Source organism: Staurois parvus, unplaced genomic scaffold (genome assembly GCF_062004578.1).
Source record: "Staurois parvus isolate SC_StPar_1 unplaced genomic scaffold, SC_StPar_1.0 ptg000178l, whole genome shotgun sequence".
NCBI classification, from domain to species: domain Eukaryota; kingdom Metazoa; phylum Chordata; class Amphibia; order Anura; family Ranidae; genus Staurois; species Staurois parvus.
Window position 1 is genome coordinate 4,457,016 of NW_028317974.1, and position 26,244 is coordinate 4,483,259.

The window sequence follows — 26,244 nt, forward strand, 5'->3', positions numbered from 1 at the left end:
TCCAGAAGAGATCAGAGGATCTAGAGATTATGAGTCTCTCAAGAAATCCCTACAAAGCTGGACGCTTTAGACTTCTTGTGACCAGGAAATACTGGGAACCCAATTTTCATACTTTTTTTCCAAAATTCTTTGTTGCATTTTAGGCTATGTTGTAAGGCCACCCCAAAGAATAAGCAGTGTTTACTTTAGTTTTTTTGGTCGATTTTAAGTTTGAATTTTAACTTCTTATTTTATAAGAGACAGCATTTTATTGACAAGAAGCAAAAACAATTTATTCTGTAGAAACAATAAGAACAGATACAGTTACAAAAGTAGTAACATGTTCTAACTAAACTGAATAGAACAGTGTATATAGGGAAGAGTCCTCAATCTTGCTCATACTGTCTTCCACGAGTGATGCGTATATCTCCGTACGGCTCTTTCTGCTCCATACGGATAACCTTCTGTGTGCAGAGCACTGTGAAATCCAATAAAATGTGATAGCAGAGTCTCAAGAAAGCAAAACACTTAAGAAAAAAGTAATTTTATTTCTCCAGATTTAAATATGATTTTCAATGTTAAAATAACATTTCAGTATGCAGGAAATCCCTGATAGCTCCTGCCCATCCTCCATCAAAAAAAATGGGGAATTGCTATGATTTTTTCCAGCTACATCATCTGCAGCTGAAACATATTTTTACATAAAAATTTGAACTTATTGGGCGTGTAAACAGTACACCTTTGCTGTAGTTCTGTAGCATTAAAGCTGAGCTCCACCCAAAAGGGGAAGTTCTGCTTTGAAGTCGGGGGGGGGGGGGGGGGGAGTACCCAAAATTGACAGGTATCCACTTCTGCTGTGATCACCTAGACGATCGGAAGTGAAAGTTGTCCTCCCCGCCCTCCCTCCCCGTAGTCTTCTGGGACACGTGACAGGTCCCAGAAGACTACGGGAATATTCTGGAAGTGCAGCCCTTCTCGCACATGTGCATTGGGCACCCGGCTGTGAAGCTGCAAGCTGTCACAGCTGGATGCCCACAATGAATATGCCGGCTCCAGGGACACAGAACGGCCGGTGAAACGGGTTTGGGGAGGGCACCACGGGATTGAGGAACAGGTGAGTGTCTGTTTTTTAAAAGTCAGCAGCTACAGTTTTTGTAGCTGCTGACTTTTATTTTTTTTGCAGTGTGACTGGAACTCCACTTTAGGGCCTCTTGCACATGGGAGTAAAAAAAGAGTTTTTTACTGATCTGAAATGAGATGTATTGTTGTCTATGGGATATCGCACACAGCTGAGTAACAATCAGTAATCCAGCGTTGAGTAAAGAGCAGTAAGACAAAAATAAAAAAAAATTCATGTGCGGGCAGGAATTTACTTGTATAAGTGAGTATATTACAATACTGGCAATGAAGAATTTTACTCGCCTAAACTCAACATTACTCAGGCCCTGGGTAAACATCAGTAAACTATGATGCCTGTGTGCAAGGAGTCTAACATAAATTTTGTTTTCTGAGTTACCTTTTGATTCTGCCAGTAAATCTGTTGGTTTTCCATTTTGTGTAAAATGCAAAGCTGTGCAGCAAAAATGACAGTTGGAGGGGCTGGGAAAAGCCTTATAAGACTGGTGTGGGTGCTTACAATAGGTAGCTTTTTTCCGTGAGAGATAAAATGATTCTAAAGGTATTGTTTTTAAATAACAAACATGTTATACTTACCTGCTCTCTGGAATGGTTGTACACAGAGCAGCCCCAATCCACTTTTTTTTAGTATGCAAGGTGGAGTATTAGGACAAAAGCAGCTGTTGTGTACAAGATGTAGTATGGATCAAGTAGCAGCTGTTATGTACAAGGTGTTACACAGTAAGGTCATCGGCATGGGTTCATTTTACTACTTAAATATTCCTTCTATCGTGTACATAGAAATGACATAATTTATCTTCAGTGATTAGTGATGTATTAGTATAATGCAGGGGTGGACTGACAACTCATGGGGCCCCCGGGCAATAGGGGATCATGTGGCCCCTGTGTCCTCACCCACACTCAAACCACACCCAAAAAAGCCTATGAAAGGTACTAGGGGCATCTCATGGGGCCTCCTACTGACCCTGGGCCCTCGGGCAATGCCCGAATGCACGAATGGTTAGTCCGCCCCTGGTATAATGGCATTAAAAGTGGATTTTTAGATACTCACCAAGACAGTTGTAAAAGAACCTGGAGACCAGCATGCGAGAAAAAGCATGGGGTGTAAGGCCAAGAAACTCAGAATGCCCATCGCTGTCAATCTGAGAGTATAACTTCCTGTAGGATTAGAGAGCCAAACCGGCACAAGACAAAAGAAAAGAATCATAGGGTTTAGCTACATTTGACATATTTAATGGCCTGAAAGAATAATGTATAATTCCCTTAATTGATGTTGATCTCAAGGTGTCTAACAAGGTGATCTCACGTGACTTGAGCAGTAATAAAAAGAACTTGGTGCACACTATATACCTTTGTACATCTTCCAGTAAAACTCCCTCAGTTTCAGGCATCTCCACAATAAGTTCTGGCATCTCTGAGACTATTGGTAGTAATTTATCTTCCTGAATAGATGGTGTCCTATAATAATAATAATCATATGAATAAAGTCTATGTAGTAGATGGTATTAAAATAAATTGAATTACGTTTTTGACAAGTACAGGATCAGAAATGGGAGAGCTGCACACTGAAGGTTTTTTTACCTTCATGCATATGAAGATAAAAAAAAAACCTTCAGCCTATACAACCACTTTAAGCCACATACAAGGATCAATAATCACAATACAGACTTATGAAAAAGTAAAAAAAAACAAAAAACAATCATCAGGCCTGAAGCTGTTATACTGAATGGTAATATTTCCAGAAAAGAAAAGTTGCTGCACATAATGACAACTAACATTCTCTAAGTCTAAATGATTAACCACAACAGTTTTATATTGCTCAAGATTGATGGGCTGAACACCCCCGTGTTCAGTTCACAACTGAACATTTGAACCTAACGAATGTTTGACCGTGAATGTCGAACTTAATGCAAGTCTATGGGACTCGAATTTGTAAATTCAAAAGTACTTATTTTGAAGGCTTATATGCAAGTTATTGGCCAGAAAAGGGGTGTGGGGACTCAGGTACCGCCCTGAGGGACATGAATCAGTGAAAAAAAAAAAAAAAAAAATCAAAGTACTGTTTTTAACCACTTGCCGTCCGGCCGTTTATATACAGCGGCCAGACGGCAAATGGTTAAAAACAGTACTTTCTGATTTTTTCACTGGTAGCAGTTCAGGGGCGGGTTGCTGTTCATAAACGGCGCCCGCCATTTTGGACTGTGCGTGCTCCCTGGGGGCACACAGCACCGCGATCCGGTGCCTGCTGTGTCCTCTGGACACAGTGGAACACCGATCGTTGTATGGGACCTCTGTGTGAGGTCCCGATCATGTGATCACTGATTGGCCAATCAGTGATCGCATGCAGAGTAGCAAGCAAGATGTCACTTCTGACATCATTGCTTACTACGTGTGAAATCTGTGAATGATCAGAGGTCACATGGTACAAGGCTATTCACAACAGCCTTGTACCATGTGACAAGCTGTGACCAATCACAGCTCACACAGTAGTTCTCAATGGCTGCAAGAATGCAGCTAGAGAGAAAGACAAATGATTGCTTTTACAGCCTTTTTGGGTGTAAAAGCAATCAGTGTAAAAAAAAAAAATCATTACCCCCCCCCACAAGTAGTACAGTGTCACCATGGTGACACTGTACTGCTAGGGTAACAGTATGTAAAAAAAAAAAACAATATAAAAATGTAAATGTTTTTAAAAAAATATAACTTTTGGTTATAAACTAATTTTGGTTATTTTTTTTTTTTACTAAAAAGATAACTGAATAAATTTTGGCCAAGATTTATGATGAAATATTATTTATTTGCAAAATTTTATAAGAAAAACTTTTTTTCAAAACGTTTGGAATTTTTTTATTTATATAGCAAAAAAATAAAAATCCCAGTGGTGAATAAATACCACCAAAATAAAGCTTTATCTGTCTCAAAAAAATGCTAAAAAATTCATATGGGTACAGTGTTGCATGACTGCGCAATTGTCATTCAAAGTGTGATAGCACTAAAAGCTGAAACTTGGCCTGGCAGGAAGGGGGTGAAAGTGTCCGGACTGGAAGTGGTTAAAGGGGCAGTCATTTTTCATTGCCTAAAGTAAAGAAAAAAAAAAAAAGAAATTCCTTTAAACATCATGCCTGGTTGGTCCTCTTAAACTACCTGAAAACTTGCACATTTGTATAATGTATAGAACCTGCTGCAGCAGGATTGACTTTTTGTTTTGTTTATTTTAAATGACATTTTTATTTAGAAAAAAACAAAAAAAAACACATAGGTCTGGTAGGAAGGTTAGGAGGGACCCCACAGTAGATTTTTTTTTTTTTTTGTTTCCCCCTAAAAGCCATACCAGGCCCTTTAGGCCTGGTTGGACTTTTAAAGGGAACCCCACCCCCAAAACATTGGGGGAAGCGTGGGGTCCCACCTAAATTCTTACCAGATCCTTGATCCAAGCACAGGCCTGGCAGTGCAGGAAAGGGGGGGATGACCGAGTGTCCCCTTCCCCAAACCGTACCAGGCCACATGCCCTCCACATAGGGGGAGCGCTTTGTTGATGGGGGCAAGGGCCTCTTACCCACAACCCTGGGCTGTGGTTGTGGGGGTCTGCAAAGGGGCCCCCAGATCCTGGCCTTCCCCGTTGTGAATGAGTATGTGGTACATGGTACCCCTACCCATTCACCAAAAAAGGTGTAAAATGTGAATAAAAACACAACAGTTTTTGACAAGTTCTCTTTATTAAAATGAGCCAAAAAAAATGGTTCCATTGTAATCCATCGACAATTATGATGACACCAACTCGCCCAAAAAAAAACAACAAAAACCACTGACCCATCTGCACCATCCGAGCATTTGCTGCTATCTGACATTTGCCTGTAAAATGTACACAACTGGGTGGAGCTAGCGATGTTGTCACTGCTAGCTCCTCCCATTGTGTCGTGACTGGCCAAAACATTGCATCTGATCTGTGGTCAGGTGCATTGCTTTGGCCGATCACAATCCACTGTCAGAGCGCAGTGCATGGTGGGGCGCGGTGGGCAAACAGCCCACAGAATGCCCTTATCTTCAGATCGAATATCAAGGCCATCACTATTGCTCAAGAGTTAACCCATAAACTACTGTCCTGCCCAAATGTATCCTATTACAGATATAGCCATAGGTCTTCAGGTTGTGCAGCTATAAAAAAATCAATATTATTTGCTCAGGGCTTTATGAAATAGATTTTCCTTTATAGATGCATACTATATGGTTGTGTACAGTCCTGTATGTTATTAAAAATCGAGTTGTCACTCCCAATATACACTGCTCAAAAAAATTAACGGAACACTTTTTAATCAGAGTATAACATCAAGTCAATGAAACTCCTGGGATATCGATCTGGTCAGTTAAGCAGCAGAGGGGGTTGTTAATCAGTTTCAGCTGCTTTGGTGTTAATGAAATTAACTAGATGGGCAACAATGAGACAACCCTCAAAACAGGAATGGTTTTACAGGTGGAGGCCACTAACATTGTTTTCCCTACTCATCCTTTCTGACTGTTTTTCACTAGTTTTGCATTTGGCTAGGATCAGTGTCGCTATTGGTAGCATGAGGTGATACCTGGACCCTACAGAGGTTGCACAGGCAGTCCAACTCCTCCAGGATGGCACATCAATATGTGCCATTGCCAGAAGGTTTGCTGTGTCTCCCAGCACAGTCTCAAGAGCATGGAGGAGATTCCAGGAGATAGGCAGTTACTCTAGGAGAGCTGGACAGGGCCGTAGAAGATCCTTAACCCATCAGCAGGACCGGTATCTGCTCCTTTGTGCAAGGAGGAACAGGATGAGCACTGCCAGAGCCCTACAAAATGACCTCCAGCAGGCCACTGGTGTGAATGTCTCTGACCAAACAATCAGAAACAGACTTCATGAAGGTGGCCTGAGGGCCCGATGTCCTCTAGTGGGCCCTGTGCTCACTGCCCAGCACCATAGAGCTCGATTGACATTTGCCATTGAACACCAGAATTGGCAGGTCCACCACTGGCAGCCCTGTGCTTTTCACAGATGAGAGCAGGTTCACCCTGAGCACATGTGACAGACGTGAAAGGGTCTGGAGAAGCCGTGGAGAATGTTCTGCTGCCTGTAACATTGTTCAGCATGACTGTTTTGGTGGTGAGTCAGTGATGGTCTGGAGCAGGGGCGGACTGACCATTTGGAAACTTGAGCACTGCCCGAGGGCCCGGGGTCAGTAGGGGGCCCCATGAGATGCCCCTGGTACCCTTCTCATAGGCTTTTTTGAGTTTGGGCAAGGACACAGGGACCCCATGATCCCCTATTGCCTGGGGGCCCCATGAGTTGTCAGTCTGCCCCTGGTCTGGAGAGGCATATCCATGGAGGGACACACAGACCTCTACAGGCTAGACAATGGCACCCTGACTGCCATTAGGTATCGGGATGAAATCCTTGGACCCATTGTCAGACCCTACACTGGTACAGTGAGTCCTAGGTTACTCCTGGTGCAAGACAATGCCTGTCCTCATATGGTGAGAGTATGCAGGCATTTCCTGGAGGATGAAGGAATTGATACCTTTGAATGGCCCCCATGCTCATGTGAATCCAATAGAACACCTCTGGGATATCATGTTTCGGTCCATCCGACACCGCCAGGTTGCACCTCAGACTGTCCAGGAGCTCAGCGATGCCCTGGTCCAGTTCTGGGAGGTAATACCCCAGGACACCATCCGTAGTCTCATTAGGAGCATGCCCCGATGTTGTCAGACATGCATACAAGCACATGGGGGCATAGAAACTACTGAGGACCAGTCTTAGTTGCTGCAATGAAATTTCAGCACAACGGACTAGCCTGCTGCATCATTTTTTCACTTTGATTTTTGGGGTGTCTTTGAATTCAGTCCTCTGTATGTTGACAGGTTTCATTTCCATCAAGCGATGGGCCATCCTTACGTTCCTAACACATTACCCTGTCCATATCAGTATAGATATCTAGCATGATATTTTTCCCATTGAGATCTGATGTGTTTTCAAAGTGTTCCTATAATTTTTTTGAGCAGTGTATAAAAAAACTCTACAGTGTATACAGAACAAGCTTAAAGTGTTTCTATAAGCTGAAGGTTTTTTACCTTAATGCATTCTTTGATAAAAAAAAAACTTTTATGCACAGCTCCCCCCCAGGCCCCCTAAATATTTACCTGAGCCTAATCTTGATCCAGCAGTGTGCCCAAGAGCAGAGGTGCTGCTCTCTCTCTCTGCACTCAGTAGACATGGAGGATATGCAGCATCAGGACGCAATGTCTGTCAATCAAATCCTGTGAGCAGAGAGTTGGGGGCAGGGCCAAGCCACGGTGTGTCAATAGATGCTCAGGATTAAGCCTGTACATCTGCCCCTTTAGCAAGCGGATAGCTGTGGGGGCAGACAAAGATGAGGAGGAGCCAAGAATGTTGGTGAGGGACCCCAGAAGAGGAGCATCGGAGCATTGGGGGCCACTCTGTACAATGCCATTCCACACAGCAGGTAAGTATAACATGTTTATTATTTTAATTTAAAAAAGTAACCTTTAATGATATTTAAATTAGCTGTTCTCTTTAGTTTAATGGTTCTTTCCCTCATATGGTAGGACTACCCAATGCAGTGACATTTTTTACTAATATGTCCAGTGCAGCAACAATAGTTAGACAAGTTGTGCCATGGTTTAAGACGTCAAAGAGCCATGGCAACAGAGAATGCATTGAAAAAATGGACTGCAAGAAGATTTAATATATTTACTAAAGTATATTGTATTTATTATCCATTTTGAATACTTTCAAAAAAAGGTCAAGCTTTCATTTGAGATCCCGGCATTGCCTTATTCCACAATCACCGCTCAGTGATGCCCTGGTCCAGTTCTGGGGGGTAATACCCCACGACACCATCCGTCGTCTCATTAAGAGCATGTGTTGACATATGTTAGTAAAACCGTACATATCATCACAACTACTTTGTACATCCAGGTGAATTATACCGCGTTTTTTTCAAATTGGGCTTTGATTTGGTGATAAATGGTAATGGATATCTCCTGATTTGTTTTTATTATCAAAGGAAAAGTGGTCCAAAATAGTAAAAAAAAAATTTTTTTTTTTATTTAGCTGTGTGTTTCTGGTTACTACCATAACCTACCACCAAAAAACAACCCAAAATAAATTCTCCAGCTCTTGACAATCGCAGCGATATCATATATGTGTACCTTATTTGTTGTTTGTACTCATAGTACAGCCCAGAAACAATAGTGTACATGGTGTTTTTGTTTTTTTTTACCTGAAACACAGATATTGACACTAAATGACACCAATTTTTTTTTTTTATCCTGACCTTTGACCCTGACTTTGACCCAAACACTAACCCTGGCACTGAACTAGATCAAACCTTGATCTATGTATTTTTTCTTTTCTTTTCTTTTTAATATTTATTTTTATTTTTTTTACAAACATTTTTTTCCTCTCTATGCCAAGAGTTGGAGAGATACAATGTATCTCTCTCCTCCATTCATAGAGAAAGAAAAAAACAAGGGGGCCGGGCTGTACAGTGACTGATCACTGTGATGGCCAATCAGAGGCTATCACAGCGATCATGTGACCCTGAATCGGGAGTCCCGGGACCCGATCGTTAGAACGGGACCCAGTGCTCTCAGTGACACCGCGGTCGTTGGGCTGGGAGCGTACCATCCTGCGCGCTCCTAGCACAACAATAGGTTAGCAAATATGCAGCCCCACGGAAAAAAGCCCAGTTCTGTGAGGCCACATATTTGTGTTACGTTGGCATCAAGAGGTTAAAACAAAGCCCTACGGCAGCGCTGTCACCACTAACAGGGCTTCCATCTTCACCCGGTCTTCCTTACGGGTTTGCGAGCTCCGGACGTCTGACTGGCTGAGCCATGATGACATCACTCCCGCGCATACGCGCAGGAATCCTGCACCACGGCACAGTGCTCTGAAGGAACAAAAAGAGCTAATATCTCCTAAATGGTGCACATTTAGGAGATAATCATTTTACCTACAGCTAAGCTTTATTGTAATAGTTTACTACCGCCTTTAGAACCTGTCTGTCTGCCCCTGGGCCCTGTGGTCCTGAAACCTTTGTGAGCCTTTATTGACATTTATCAGCTAAATCTTGTTGTATGCCTCTTACCTTCCTTCTTCAGGAGTAAGTATTATTGGTCTGGAGCGGTCCTCTTCAGACACCTCAAGGGACACTTCTGTGGGATAAAATAGAGATCGAACAATTTGAAATTCCAGCCATGATCATCATTAAACATACCAAATTTAGGTTAAGTTCTTATTCAGCATTAAATTGCCCTGCCTCCTCATACTGAAGGGCTGCACCCCATTCATTTGTATTCTTAAAAGGTTTTCCCAAAAAATAGTAGAATTATGATTACATTTTGTTTTGTCTGCAGATCTCAGTAGGAAGAGTATTGGGTGGGTAGGATGGAACCAGAGCATACAGTGTTGTTCAAAATAATAGCAGTCAGACATCACTAACCGGATCAATCACTGTTTTTGGTAAAAATGATATTTCTACATGGCAAATAATTTACTAGCAGGTGTAGTAGAGTAATAGAAATCCAACAGACCCAACAGTCATGACATGCATGCTGCTGATTCTGTGTAATTGAATCACTAATTGAAAGGGGCATGTTCAAAATAATAGCAGTGTGGAGTTCTATTAGTGAGGTCATTCATTCTTTGAAAAACAGGTGGCAATTATTGCCCTTATTTAAGGAAGGAAGGCAGCAAATGTTGTACATGCTGGTTACAGTGCATTTCTCTCTGAAATTCTGAGGAAAATGGGTCGTTCCAGACATTGTTCAGAAGAACAGCGTACTTTGATTAAAAAGTTGATTGGAGAGGGGAAAATATATAAAGAAGTGCAGACAATGATAGGCTGCTCAGCTAAAATGATCGCAAATGCTTTAAAATGGCAACCAAAACCTGAAAGACGTGGAAGAAAGCGAAAAACTACCATTCGAATGGATAGAAGAATAGCCAAAATGGCAAGGACTCAGCCAACAATCAGCTTCAGGAAGATCAAAGAAGGTCTAAAGTTGCCTGTGAGTCCTGTTACAATTAGAAGACGCCTATGTGAAGCCAAGCTATCTGCAAGAAGCCCCCGCAAAGTCCCACTGTTGAAAAAAAGACGGGCTGAAGAGGTTACAATTTGCCAAAGAGCACAGTGACTGGCCTAAAGAGAAATGGCACAACATTTTGTGGACTGATGAAAGTAAGATTGTTCTTTTTGGGTCTAGTGGCCGGAGACAGTTCGTCAGACGACCCCAAACACTGAATTCAAGCCACAGTACACTGTGAAGACAGTGAAGCATGGTTGCGCAAGCATCATGATATGGGGATGTTTCTCATACTACGGTGTTGGGCCTATTTATCACATACCAGGGATCATGGATCAGTTTGAATACATCAGAATACTTGAAGAGGTCATGCTGCCTTATGCTGTAGAGGAAATGCCCTTGAAATGGGTGTTCCAACAAGACAACGACCCCAAACACACCAGTAAACGTGCAACATCTTGGTTCCAGACCAACAAGATTGACGTTATGGAGTGGCCAGCCCAATCCCCGGATCTTAATCCAATAGAAAACTTGTGGGGTAACATCAAAAATGCAGTTTCTGAGGCAAAACCAAGTAATAAAGTAGAACTGTGGAATGTAGTCCAATCATCCTGGGCTGGAATACCTGTTCACAGGTGCCAGAAGTTGGTTGACTCCATGCAACACAGATGTACAGCAGTTCTCAGAAACAGTGCTTATACAACTAAATATTAATTAAGTGATTCAAAGGAAAGCAAAATCTTCAAACATTTTTCAGTTTATATAGTGAATGTTTAAGTTTGTGAAGCAGAATACAAACACTGCTATTTTTTTGAACAGTCTAATATTCACTTTTCTTCAATTTTTTTAGAGGAACAACACAGATTTAATATATTTTTCTTCAGGTTTTGATTTGGAATAGAATGTGTAGTGTTCCCAATGCATTTGTGTGTATGGAAATAAAAGCTATTAGAAGGATTTTGAGCTTTATTCACTTTTTTCAACACACTGCTATTATTTTGAACACAACTGTATGTCATCATCGTGCACCGACACATGGCGTCCATCTTATTGGTTTGTAACCATCTTTGATGGTTATGGAGACATGCTGTTTTTTATGAGTTGGTGATGTATGTGTATTACTATTTATCCATTAAATGACCGCTATGAGAATTATTTCTTTGTTTTAGAATATCCTATATGAAGTCATGAGGAATTTAGTTGCTGTTCGGTAGAAGTACCATTCTTAAGGACGGAAGTTCAAGACATACTATTAATCCAGTTATTCTTTCTGTGAAACATACAGAGCCTATTGACCTTCCTTTGGGGTTCAAAAGTATCCGATAAGGGGCAGTGTGTTTAGTGTTGGTGGAGGACCCTTTCCTATTTCCCCTTTTGATGTTTCCTTTGGACATACATTGCATTTATGTTGTTGCTCCAACACTGATCTTTTTACATTTTAAATGCTGAACTTTTTGTACTTCAGTTATTCTTGTTATGCTTAGCGCTGCATTTTCCAATTTTGTTTTTTAGTAGATAGAGTATTGCCTCAATCATGGACCTATGTATTCCTAAATACATTCTGCAAGCATTTCAACACCTGCTTACAGTTCTCAGTTGTGGAATGCATGTGACATAAACAATTCCACAAAATACTTTCCAATGTAGTTGGTACAGCTTACAGCACATGTTAAAACAGCTTGGCTTCCATACTCATAAAGATGGATTTAGAGGAATGACTCACCTGAGGACTGCATGATGCTGACTCCAGAGTCGGTGACTGCACGTACCACCTGAGGAAAGAGACGTACAATCTTACATGACCTTGTTCCTTTCCACTTGTAGGAGTGATTGACATCAGAGATATTAGTAAAGATCATTTTTCGCCCTTTTTATTGAAGTGTCATCTGTCAGAGTATTGTTAGGTGTCGAGAACCTACCTCCAGCTCACTAAAGGTTTCTTCCTCCCTCTCCCGGATATACAGCAGTGGCTCTAACACAGCACATCTACTCCACAGTGCGGTCAGCTCTGGTGCCATGAATTGATCTAGTGCAAAGGTAACATAAGCAGCAGTGAGTAAAATAAGGACTTTATACTGAACCTGTCAGTCATTCTAAACATTTCAAAGTAAAATGAATGACAGTTCTGTAGTGCTTCCTCCTCTTTAATCCTCCACCAAGAGAGTAGTGCTGCAGAACTGTGATTAGACTTTGGGGTTGATTTACAGGAGAGTGCAAAATCTGATGCAGCTGTGCATGGTAGGTTATCATGGGGGCACCCGCCAAAGAGGAGGAGCCTGGAGCGCCGACAAGGGACGCCAGAAGAGGAGGATCTGCTGCTCTGTGCAAGTATGACATGCAGGGCTGTGGATAAGGGGGTACCACCAGTCCTCCTGTAGGGGGCCCAAGCCAGCAGGGGGGGCCCAGGCAGCTGGGTGAATCAGATGTGGGCAGGGAGGGTGATTGGCAAGGGGAGGTGGCAAATACTGGAACCGATTCCCTGTATGGCTTTCTCTGCAGCAGCTGACAGCCAGCTTCTTCTCTTCTCCCTCCATTGGCTTTCAACTGATGCAGAGAGAGCCATATGGGAGATTGATCCCGATAATTGCCTCCCGCTGCATCCCTGTGCACCATATGTTTCCCCCTGCTGCCCAGGCCCCCCCTGTGTGCCCCCCCAGTGCTGGCAGAGTCCCTCCACTCCTTTCAAGCGGCAGCTGCAAGCCCGCAATAGCATCCTTCCAAGATGGAGAGGTGGCAGAAGGGTCCAGTAGATATGTCCCATTTACCAGGTACTTCCTTTCCTGAATGAACACAATGAATGATCGATCACTCATTGTGTTCATTCATTAACTGTGTGGTGTTGTTTTTTGGGGGGGGGCCCTGTTAGGTTGGCTGTATGGGTCCCCGTGGTTTCAAACAGCAGCTCTGATGACATGTTTGTTATTTTAGTAAAAAAAAAATGAACGTTTAGTCTGGGTTCACACTAATGCGGTGCAGGACACTACATGTAATTCACACAGGAATCACACCGCATTCCTGTGCGAATTACATGCAATGTCTGCGTGGTGAGATATGAGCCATACATTTTGTATGGCTGAAATAGCCTCACATCCACACTTGATTCGCATCGCATAGGTGTTCTCACCCATGTAATGTGATTTCTGGCAATCGCATCGAGTTTTGTGATCTGTTTCAGGGTGTCATTAATTTAACATTGACGCACGCACCAGATTTCATGAATGTTTCAAAAGGGGTCAAATATGCATACATCATACATACTGGGGGGGGTACAACTGGAGGAATCAATGGTGAAGGATCTGGGAGTTCTGGTAGATCACAAGCTTAATAATGGCATGCAATGCCAAGCTGCGGTTTCTAAAGCGAGCAAAATCCTCTCTTGTAATGAGCAAAATCCTCTCTTGTATTAAAAGAGGTATAGACTCCAGAGAGAGAGATATCATTCTACCCCTGTACAAATCATTAGTAATATGCTGTTCAGTTTTGGGCACCAATTCACAAAAAGAACATTGGGGAACTGGAGAAAGTACAGAGAAGGGCAACCAAACTGATAAGAGGCATGGAGGAGCTCAGCTATGAGGAAAGATTAGAGGAACTGAATTTATTCTCTCTTGAGAAGAGGAGATTAAGGGGGGGATATGATCAACATGTATAAATACTTCAGTGGTTCATATAGTGAACTCGGTGTAGAGATGTATTCACCCTGAGGTCATCACAGAGGACAAGGGGGCACTCTTTATATCTGGAGGAAGAAAGAAATTTAATCACCAAACACAGAAAGGTTTCTTCACGGTGAGAGCTGTGAAAATGTGGAATAGACTTCCTCAAGAGTTGGTTCTCGCCAGCTCAGTGGATTGCTTTAAAAAAGGCCTGGATTCTTTCCTAGATACACAGAATATAACTGGATACTAACATTTATAGGTAAAGTTGATCCAGGGAATATCCGATTGCCTCTCGGGGGATCAGGAAGGAATTTTTTTCCCTGCAGGAGCAAATTGGATCATGCTTTATTGCGGTTGTTTTTGCCTTCCTCTGGATCATCTGTGGGTATAGGATTATAACTTTTTTTTTTTTGTTTTTTAGTGGTTGAACTGGATGGACTTTTGTTTTTTTTTTAGCCAGACTAACTATGTAACTATGATGCGATTGTAATGCGGTGTGGGAAATGCACAGGATTTGCAACGTTGCACGCACTGCATTAGTGTGAACCCAGGCTCCATGTCGTGTCAAGGTTTGACAAAAAGAAAAACTTGACAGCTGATTGGTTTCTAGGCAGAGCGGCATTGAGGAAGCACATGACTTCATCTGTGTGAAGATTATTATACACTATACATTGTGACTGCACTATCTGCTTTAGATCTACCATCATCTATATCAGGGGTCCTCAAACTGTGGCCCGCCGAGGACATTTATCCAGCCCGCCGGGCAGGGGCGTATCTGCCGCGAGGCAAGGGACTAGGGTTTATTTTAGCAGGTCGGGAGAGCTCGGCAGGGCTCGGGCGGGAGGCAGGAGGGCGGGATCAGCAATTCTAGAACAGGGGAAGGTGGGCTCGGCTTATGAACCCGCACCACTCACCTGGCCTCTCTGCAGCCAGCCGGCCATCTATTCTGATCAGTGCATGCAACCGTCACAGCCGGAGGGCGGAGCCTAGAGCTGACCATGAAGAGGGGGAGTAAGAGAGTAGACTCTATCGCTGCATGTCGGGTATCACGGCCACGGACCCTAGATAAGTGCAATAGATGATCAATCTCCTCCCTCTCTCTTTCCCCCCTCTCTCCTCTCTCCTTCTCCCTCCCCCCTCCTCTCTCTCACCCTCCTCTTTCTCTTTCCCCGTTCCCCCCTTCCCTCTCCTCTCCCCCCCCCTCTCTCTCCCCTCCTTATCTCCCCCCCCCTCTCTCTCTTTACATTGTACACAGATCTGACCCAACAAGGTGTCCTGCATTTACTGTATATTTCGCTCCATAAGACACACTTGGGGGGAAATGTCTGTGTGTCTTATGGAGTGACCGGCCCAGTATTCCCGCCGCCGTTGTATGTTCGCAGTCTCTGGTCATCTCCTGTACTGTGTCCGCAGTCTCTGGTCATCTCCTGTACTGTGTCTGCAGTCTCTGGTCATCTCCTGTACTATGTTCGCAGTCTCTGGTCATCTCCTGTACTATGTTCGCAGTCTCTGGTCATCTCCTGTACTGTGTCCGCAGTCTATGGTCATCTCCTGTACTGTGTCTGCAGTCTCTGGTCATCTCCTGTACTGTGTCTGCAGTCTCTGGTCATCTCCTGTACTGTGTCTGCAGTCTCTGGTCATCTCCTGTACTATGTCCGCAGTCTCTGGTCATCTCCTGTACTATGTCCGCAGTCTCTGGTCATCTCCTGTACTATGTCCGCAGTCTCTGGTCATCTCCTGTACTATGTCCGCAGTCTCTGGTCATCTCCTGTACTGTCCGCATTTGTTCATAGTTTTTTTTTTTTTAAACTATAGTCCGGCCCTCCAACGGTCTGAGGGACAGTGAACTGGCCCCGTTTAAAAAGTTTGAGGACCCCTGATCTATATAGTGCACGGTCTGCCCAATTTGATACAAACTAAAGGTGTTGTTTAGATGTGTCCTCTATAGTTTTAATAAATCTAAAGAAGAATGTACAATCAGATTGCTTAATGTATAGCCAGCTTTAGGATCACCATGTTACAATATGATCATAGAATTTTTGTAAAATCAACTTTAGATTTACAAAAAAATATGCATTATAAGCACCTACCCAATCTACTTAATTGATTTGTATCCAATTAGGCAGGCAATTTCACTAGATAGTTGGTAGATCTAAAGGAGATTATTATGTACAGTATGTAGTGAGATTTGCTATGATTTCAGAGTAAAACTTCTGCCTAGAATTAAATGCCACAAGACACCTGCTGGTACATGTATTATCCATTAAACCAGCTTCTCTGTTTCTTTCTAAAACTAGTTTCACTGGGGTTTATTTACTAAAGCTTAATGCACGGTATTTACTAAAGCTGGTTCACTCAGAATCTTGTGCACTTCTCCATAGAAACCAATCAGATTCCGAGTTTTATTGCTACAGCTTAATTGAACAAGCTGAGGTTAGAAGCTGATTGGCTACCATGCACAGGTGTACAAGATTCTGAGTGAACCAGTTTTAGTAAATAAACCCCACCGTGTAGCTAGGGGCCTGACTTCGGGACTAAGCCTTTTCAGCTTTTGTTCCACTATCCAATGAGAGTGCCCTTATTGGCCACTGAGGCCACTAAGACCCTATAAACAAATCTGACAAGTTCCTTTTAATGCAGTGTTGTGTTAATCTGGTGTATGACAGTTTACTGAGAAGGGCCAATAGAGATCAGAGAATAATAATGTGGAGATCAGTGCCTGCACTCACCATAGGTTGGGGATTCGATAAGAGAAGCTGCTGTTCTAGGCTTCATATGAGGAAGTATTACAGGGCCCTGAAATAACAATACAATTTACTAGTCATCCTTTTTATTACTGAAAGAAAAAAATCTAAATGGCTATACTGACAGCTGAGGATTGTTCTTTTGTCCTTGGCATTTGTTGTAACATACCACTGGCTGTGTGAATACATGCGGATCACTTGTTTGCTTTTGCATGATCTTGCTTTCAATCTGCGTATTTTTGTCAATTATTAGTCTGCTTCTTTTCTGAGTTCGCCAGATAGGTCGGGCAGCCAGCTCAGGCACTACCAGCTATATCAATGAAAGAAAAAGATGTAATGACAAACAGCAACACAATAAGTACAATATAAATTAGCTTGTTTATATGCAAGTCATAGCTCATATAGTTTACTTAGTATTGAAAATAGTTATTGACAAATCATACATTAATTGCCAGTTTACACCACAAAAACGCACTTTGGATGTGTTCCGGATGTGTTTTTGCTTACAGTTCACACTGCACTCCATTCTGGTGCGTTTTTTATAAATTTTGCTGTGTACAGTTCTATGAAGATAAAATGCAGAATATTATACTTTTTTTTCTGCACTGAAGCTTACTGGAACTGACTGCACCGGTGTGAACTAGTGCCATTGGAATACATGGAAAACTTTAAGGAATTTTTTGACCAGCAGGAGCGAATTGGATCATGCTTTACTGGGTTTTTTGCCTTCCTCTGGATCAACTGTGGGTATAGGATTATAACTTTTTTTTTTTTCTGTGGTTGAACTAGATGGACTTTTGTCTTTTTCAACCAGACTATGTAACTATGTGCATTCTTTTTTTTTTTTTTAATGCAGAAAAAAATGCACTGGACTGCATCTGGTGTGAACCAACCCTTAAAACAGACCAAGGGTGAAAAAAGATTCTGTACTCTTTGCAAACTAACAGCAGCCATTTTTTTTGTATAAAATGCAGGAAAAAGTTCACGTCAAAAGAATCATGTCAACAGAAACAGCAAGAAGATGTAACTAGAGAGAAGTAGAGAATTCAGGTGACTAGATCAGAGAAGCAAAGGCTAATGTGATGCAAACAAAAATTGTTCATATTCTAGTACTGGTAAAATGACCAATGTAAAGCCTAGTACACGCTGAGACTGATCATCTGATTTTCCACTTCAGTGCATATCATGATGTAGTCGGAATGGTATTGACTTGTAAGGTATTTCTCAGCCAACAAAGGCAAATGTAGGCAAAAATAGCTATGTACTAGCGTAGTAGAAGTGTAGGATCGTTTTATGCTTCTGATCATGCAGGTTTTTTTATATTTTATTATTTCCATATGATAACCTTACACTTTAAACAAAAATTGGATGTTGTGTTGTCATATGATAAAAATTTTCTAGTTTGCACCATCTATTTTTGTTATCCAAAAAGTGGGAACTGGCTGTCAAAAACACTATACTAACTATCAGATAATCGACCGATCGTTCCTTGTATGGAGATTTTCCTATGTGTACAGGCCAAAAGTTTATATATATGCAAGTCATACACAAAGAGCTATGTACATTTGCTTCCGTGTGGGGGATTTCACAAGTTCACTCTAGTCTTAGATACCCTCCGTTCAACTAACAAATTATTATTATTATTATACAGGATTTATATAGTGCCAACAGTTTGCGCAGCGCGTAACAAATGAGATAGCGAGTCATACTGGAAAATTATATTTTTCATTTAACTTTGCATCCAATCAATTTCAGGCACTATTCAGGTATTCTAACAGCCGTGACTGTCAGCTGTCAAATTACAGTAGCTGGCATTGGCGATTCATCCATTCATGCTATTTAGCATAGATGGGGAATCAAGTGATTTCTCTTGTTCAACCCCAAAATTTTCAAGTGCAGGACTAGTTTAAGATGAATTATTATCATCTTAAAGACTGTTATAATATCCTTTTTTTTCTTTTGCTAAAAGATAAATATATGTTATAACAAACTGCAATTTCTCCTGGTAGGGCTGTGGTTTGTAATTTTACATGGTATGCAGCTGGAGCCTGCTAGAGCTACCTTCCAATTTTTCTATGTACTTTATATGCAGCTTAAAGGGTTGTTCACCTTTACCAAAAAAACTGCCTATGCTGATAAGGGACATCTCTAGAAATAAACAAACTGTGCAGCTTTGACCAAAGTTCAATAATACCCTTGCTATAGCCATAGGCCAGCTATGGTACACTATATTGCCAAATGTAATGAGACACCCCTCCAAATCATTGCATTCAGGTGATCCAATCACCTCCATGGCCACAGGTGTATAAAATCAAGCACCTAGGCATGCAGACTGCTTCTACTAACATTTGCAAAAAAATGGGTCGCTCTCAGGAGCTCAGTGAATTCAAGCGTGGCACCATGATAGATTGTTACCTGTGCAATAAGTCCATCCGTGAAATTTCCTTTGTTTACTTTGCACTCCTGTGACCCAGAATCACAGAAGAAAGATGTCACAGAGTCGCTCCAGTCTCTGGATGTATCCCAACAATAATGTTGAAGTCCACCCAGATGCCCGGACCAGTAGCTGTCTCAGCCTCTCAGCACTCCACTGAGAGTCTCAGCCAGCCGCTCCTGCCTTTTCCACAGCCCTGCGCTCATGTCAGCACTGATGGGGCATAGCACAGAGCATTGACTGACAGTCATCGCTTTATGCTGAGTGGAGACTGAGAACTGAGCGATCAGCAGTCATGTGATCGCTCAGTTTTCAGACTTCAATCTAGTCAAAGACAGCTGCAGGGGGAGTGTGTGTGTGCTTTTCTTTTATTCCTGCTCTTCTCCTTTAACCCCTTCGCACCGAGTGTACGCAAATTTACAGCCCCACTGGACTGGGCTTTTTTCTGTGGGCCCACTAATTTGCGTACCTAAGTGCTGGGAGCATGCCACACAGCGCACTACCAGCACAGAGATCGGGGTCTCACTGCAAGCCCTGGGTCCCGTTCTAACGATCAGGACCCGGAACTCCTGATTCCGGGTCACCTGATCGTTGTGATAGCCTCTGATTGGCTATCACAGTGATCAGTCACTGTGAAGCCCGCCCCAATGTTTTTTCTCTCTCTGAATGGAGGAGAGAGATACATTGTATCCTTCTCTGTTCTTTCAGAGAGAAAAAAAAAAAGTGTGTGTAAAATAAAAATAAATAAATATATTGATGATAAAGAAATAAATTGTTTTTAAAAATACCTAGATCAAGGTTTGATCTAGGTCAGTGCCAGGGTTAGTGTTTGGGTCAAGGTAAGGGTCAGGGACAGTATCTTTTTTTTTTTTTGGTCGGGATTTTTTTTTTAACTTTTTAAATTATTATCAGTGTCTGTTAGTGGCAGGATAAAAAAAAAAAAAAAAAAAGCAAAATGCACAGTGTTGTTTCTGGGCCGTACTATAGGTACAAACAACTAAAATACACATACGTGGTATCGCTGCGATTCACGGGAGCAGAAAAATTATTTAGGGTTGTTCTTTGGTGTTAGGTTATGGTAGTAGCAAGAAATATACAGGTACATGTAAAAACTTTTTTTTTGTAATACTATTTTGGGACAGTTTTCCTTTGATAATAATAATAATAATAATAAAAAAAAAAGAATCAGGAGATATCCATTACCATTTACCACCAAATGAAAGCCCAATTTGTCCTGAAAACAAACGTGATATAATCCACCTGGATGCACAAAGTAGTTGTGATGATATATACAGTTTTGCTAACACATGTCAAAGTTGCAAAATATATATATAGGTGGAAAGTAATTTAATTCTTACTATGATGCAAGTGGAATGCCACTCTTAAGTACACTAAGGACTACAAGCTAAACAAATGTTACTGGGCCATAACTTACACCCATGCTTTTTATGGGACATGTCACCTGCACACCTCGTACATGTACTTAAAGTGGTTGAAAATCACATTTCAGCACATTTATCTGTAGTGTTTACTTGTCTCTCCAAAGACACAGCAGGGCCGGATCTGGCCTCTCTGATCTGCAGTAAAAAAAAAGTTAGAGGGCATGATGCCAACACTGTGTGTGAGTCACTGACAGTCTGTCACACAATATCACCACCTGGGAAACACTATTATGTATCAGGCTGTCATTGGTTTAGGGTGATTAAACAGCTGTACCCCCTTATATCAGATGTACCTATCAGAGTCCCCATTTACATCAGCTGTCCTCATCAGAGTGCCCCCATCAGAGTACCCCCTTATATCAAGGTCCCCATCAGTGTGCTCCCATATATCAGGTGCCCATTAGAGTATCCCCTTACATCAGATGTCTCGATCAGAGTGCCCCCTTACATCAGGTCTCAAAATCAGAGTGCTTTCTCACATCGGTGACCCCATCAGAACACCCCCTTACATCAGTGTCCCCATCAGAACACCCCCTTACATCAGTGTCCCCATCAGAGTGCCCCCTTACATTTGATAAGTTATTCCCATCAGTGTGCCCCTTACATCAGTGTCCCCATCACAGTCCCCCCTTACATGGATTGTCCCTATCAGAGTGCCCCCTTTAACAACTGTCTGCATCAGACTGACTCATGGATCTGTGAATGCACTCTGAGACCTGGGGGGGCATGACTAAAATTTGGGGGGCACGGCCCACCCTAGCATCCCCCTAGATCCAGCCCTTGCTCTGAGTGTCATTTCTCTCTGGTGTTTAGTTCCTCTGTCATCAGCATGTGTCACTTTTGACAACTTGTTGCAACACCAGAGATAAAATGGTGATGGGGAGGAGAGCTCAGGACACAGCTTGTCTATTCACAATACCGATCTGCATCACTCCTTAGTTCCTTTGCTGTGTGTGAAGGGGGTGTGTTCCTTTCCTCCAATCAGCTCACAAACTGTACAAAGGCTCTAACTGCAGCTCCCCACCCCCTCCTCTGTACTACTGACAGATGCAGATGCATTTGATCTAAATCCAGCACTTTTGAAGGGATGTAGAAAAGAGAAGACTGTAGATAAACAAGTAAAACTTATGTAGGAAGATATGTTTCATTTCTCTGTATCACTTGATGCTATTCACTTCACTGGGTATATGAGAGGGTTTACAACCACTTTAAACTGTACAGCGGAAACACATAAGAACAAACCTATCTTTACTACAGTCTGATATAATACAGTCTTTTTATACAACACCTCCAAATAATGGATTCTGAAATATGAGCAGAGAAAGAACACCAGAGTGTGCTGACATGGCATAGCATGTGGCTTGAGAAGATTACACATCCTGCAAAAGAATGTGTTGTGATGTCATGGTCTATTTACTGTGTACATTAGAGAGAAGTCCAGGAGGCCATTAATAAACGTTTATTGATTTTGACAGGACACACCTGAAAGCTATACTAACCATAAAAATAACAGCAGAAGTGTACCTTAGATTGTACGCCCCTATAGGGTTAAGGACTGATGTGAATGTATAATATATATGTAAAGTGCTGCGGAAGTTGACGGCGCTATATAAGTACTTAAAATAAATAAATAAATAGGTGTAGAGAAAAGAACAGAGCAGGCAGATGTGAGATTATGACGTAATACCTGTGGAGAACGCAGCAGTGGAGATACTTGTTGGGGTGATGGCATTTCTGGTGCCCCTTCTAAAAAGACAGAAAGTCAGCTTGATTTCAGTACTTCTAACTATAAACAGGAGAATTTAGTGGCTTCTTTACAATATGGGAAATCTTCTTGTCCCCCTCTCACTACAAAGTCAGCAATCAATATCCATAGCTTTTCCTTGATTGGCTGGTGTCCTTAATACTTATTACAAATTTACCTTACTATAGGAATTAAATAATTGTACAACATTACATTGCTGGTAGTAGAAAGTAACACATTGTTAAGGAGATGTGAAAGAGGTTCTTCTCATTGGCGACAAAGCGGAGAATTGTATCATTACCAAACATAGGGCAGGATAAAAGATTGGGTCTTGCTTAGTATGACCAATTGGTGTAGGGATTATAATTAAAATGTTTGTCACAGTTGTACACTGTAATGTGCACACAATGACCTAATCAGCCTTCCTTGTCATTATAATTCTCACCAGTCAATGCAAGACCTTGTCAAGCTTCCAAGAGCATTGTGCTGTTATCATCTATGTTACATAAACATACATTTGATGGCAAGCGCCTCCATGTTTGGTTAGATTGTACAAAAATAAGATGTAATTAAATGTGTCAATTCAATCAATCAACATATATGATTTGGGGGGCAAGCATCTGAAAGGATTAATGGGGGGTTCTGTTAACTTAAAACCAGAGGGATGCATTTGCTCCCAATTCAAATTTTTCAAATTTGTTTTCATGGCTGCTAAGCAAAGTTTAGCAAAAGCATCAAATCTGGCTATTCCAACAGAACAGTTAAATGAAAATGTCTTGGAACCTCGGTTCTGGACAAAAGTCCTTAAACTTCTACAATCATTATTAACCTGTCCCATCCCATGTCCTGTTGGCATATCCCGTGGAATGTCCTGCTACATCTGAAATCACTGGTCCTCATTAAAAAACAATTTAAACTGGCTACGTATGTACTACTGGCGGCAAAACAAACCATAGCAAAAGCTTGGAAACAACAGTTCATACCCTTTACAGAAGTCATCCGCATCTTGGATTTCTTTTTCATTAATGAAAAGCTCTCCAGCATCCTTTTAGATACACATGAGAAATGTCTTAAAATATGGATCAAAGATGCCTATCCTACTATGGCAACAGCCAGTTACACAATGCTATTAACATCGAGGGCCCAGGGCCCAGGCTCACGTACGTTTGATGTCCCCTCCAACTTCTCTCTCTCTCTCCCATCTTTTCTTTTTATTTTCTAGACTCTTCCGTAGGGATCATTTGTGATTTGTTCTTATGCATTTTTCATTCTGTTTCTTGAATAGTGCATTTTATGCATTGATGTCTACTTTACCAACGCCTGATTCCTCAATCAGAGCATATGGCTCCTTTGTTGTTACTTATGCTGTTCTTCCTTTGATGTAACATGATCAACGAACTGTTTTGATACACCATAAGCCTTGTTTTTGTTACAGTTTATATATATGTACAATCGCCTTGGTTTGTATGCTATTGATCTCATGTATCTGTTTGTAAACATGACAGCGGTTATCATGTATACCTAAAACATTGTTTCACTAAAAATTTATTGAAAGAAAAATGTATGATACCTGATCAATGAGGAACTTTCTGTGATATTATATGACTCTGTGCCTGCATTTCAAAAGGCCTGTACACCATGGATAACTCACTATGGGGTGGATTTTCTATAGGAAAATAGATTGCACTCTGCAAGTGCTGTTGCTCCAGAGCTTAGTAAATGAGGGGAAGCTCTGTTGACTTCCATCATCCAATCGTGTACAAGCAAAAATGCATTTTTTTTTAAATTCTCTTTGCATGTGATTGGATATTTTTTGTCAAGTGAAGTTTTCCCTCATTTACTATGCTCTGGACCAACTACATTTGCAAAGTACAGTCTATTTGCCTTTAGTAAATGAACCACTATATGTCTCCAAATTTTGACAATACATTACTCACTATCTGATACGCTAAGGAGCTTGTAATTAGCAAGTCTGCACCACCCCCGGTCTCCTACTTTGTTTCCCACTCCTTTCTTTTTCTTGTTACTCCATCTATCTTTCATTTCTTCACACTTCTGTACTCTGATTCTTTCCTACCCTCTCCCCACCATTGTTCTCTTGTTCTACCTAGGCACTTTTGTTGCTTTTAAGTAGACCAATGAATGCAGGTTCATAAGCCCAGGTACACCGGCTGTTACCAAATTTCAGTGTGCATTATTTCTTGGTTTAGTATGATATTTTCAAATGCAATATGTTTGTATACTATATATTCTTTTGTAAAAGGCTGTTATGCTGATTTTGGAAGGACCTGTAACCTTTGGACAGAAGTGCTTCTTTTAATTTTGAAAAACTCAGTAAAAAGTCTATTGTTACAAAAAGTATGTCTGTCTGCCTGAAGTTAGAAAACCACACCTTGTATTATGCCATAGCAGTTATGCCCTTGTGTAACATGTTTTATTTCCCCTTTTTTATCAGTAAACTGCAGCAACCATTTCAGTCTTGTGGTTTATGTGTCTTAAGACTCTTTAGAAAATTATACAATAGAGTAATAGAGTTCATAGAAATAATGCATTAGTATATATGAAAAAGTAGTAAGGTTACCATATTGATTGTGACTATATAAACCCATGGACTGTCACAAATTCACAAAATCATCAAGCTGCAACAGCACTTTAAAGCTTGCCATATACAGTGAAGGAAATATATATTTGATCCCCTGCTGATTTTGAATGTTTAAAGATTTTGAACTTACAAAGAAATTATCAGTCTAAAAATCGAATTGTAACACTGAGAGACAGAATAGCAACAAATGCATGTCTAACAAATTATGCACTGATTTGCATGTTTATGAGGGAAATAAGTATTTGATTCCCTATCATTCAGCAGGATTTCTGGCTACCAGGTGTTTTTCATACAGGTAACAAGCTGAGATTAGAATCAGTCTCTTAAAGGGAGTGCTGCTAATCTCATTTTGTTACCTGTATAAAAGACACCTGTCCACAGGAGCAATCAAACAATCAGATTCCAAACTCTCCACCATGGCAAAGACCAAAGAGCTGTCCAAGGATGTCAGGGACAAGATTGTAGACCTACACAAGGCTGGACTGGACTACCAAACTATCACCAAGCAGCTTGGTAAGAAGGTGACAACAGTTGGTGCAATCATTCACAAATGGAAGAAACACAAAACAACTGCCAGTCTCCCTAGGTGTGGTGCACCATTCAAGATCTCATCTCGTGGAGTGTCAATGATCATGAGAACAGTGAGGAATCATCCCAGAACTACACGTGAGGATCTTGTCAATGATCTCCAGGCAGCTGGGACCACAGTCACCAAGAAAACAATTGGTAACACACTACGCTGACAAGGATTGAAATCCTGCAGTGCCCGCAAGGTCCCTCTGCTTAAGAAAGCACATGTCCAGGCTCATCTGAAGTTTGCCTCTGAACATCTGAATGATGCAGAGGAGGACTGGTTGAAAGTGTTGTGGTCAAATGAGACCAAAATCGAGCTCTTTGGCATCAACTCAACTCGCCGTGTTTGGAGGGGAGGAGGAATGCTGCCTATGACCCCAAGAACACCATCCCAACTGTCAAACATGGTGGTGGAAACATACTGCTTTGGGGGTGTTTTTCTGCTAAGGGGACAGGACAACTGCACCGCATCAAAGGGACGATGGACGGGGCAATGTACTGTCAAATCTTGGGTGAGACCCTTCTTCCCTCAGCCAGGGAATTGAAAATGGGTCATGGATGGGTGTTCCAGCATGACACTGACCCAAAACACACGGCCAAGGCAACAAAGGAGTGGATCAAGAAGAAGCACATTAAGGTCCTGGAATGACCTAGCCAGTCTCCAGACCTTAATCCGATTGAAAATCTGTGGAGGAAGCTGAAAGTTAGAGTTGCCAAATGTCAGCCACCAAACCTTAAAGACTTGGAGAGGATCTGCCAAGAGGAGTGGGCCAAAATCCCTCCTGAGGGGTAAAAACATGCCAATCGCACGTTCCTATTATTTTCTATGGGAGCTCCAAAACATTTTTGAGCTTC

The 26,244-nt window shown here is 41.6% G+C and overlaps 1 protein-coding gene across 1 annotated transcript in view; it reads right to left on the minus strand.

The window, feature by feature from the left end:
• Positions 1-245: 245 nt before the first annotated feature.
• The window catches only part of REC8 (REC8 meiotic recombination protein), a 73,118-nt gene continuing 47,119 nt past the window's right edge, over positions 246-26,244 (minus strand). Inside the window, exons 11-19 of the mRNA XM_089677135.1 lie at positions 22,158-22,216; positions 16,764-16,904; positions 16,580-16,646; positions 12,111-12,217; positions 11,915-11,963; positions 9,255-9,321; positions 2,467-2,574; positions 2,168-2,274; positions 246-457 (exon numbers count right to left, since the gene is read on the minus strand). Of these exons, the coding sequence (XP_089533261.1) occupies positions 366-457; positions 2,168-2,274; positions 2,467-2,574; positions 9,255-9,321; positions 11,915-11,963; positions 12,111-12,217; positions 16,580-16,646; positions 16,764-16,904; positions 22,158-22,216 (797 nt within the window). The 3' untranslated portion in view covers positions 246-365. The remainder of the gene's footprint in view (positions 458-2,167; positions 2,275-2,466; positions 2,575-9,254; positions 9,322-11,914; positions 11,964-12,110; positions 12,218-16,579; positions 16,647-16,763; positions 16,905-22,157; positions 22,217-26,244) is intronic.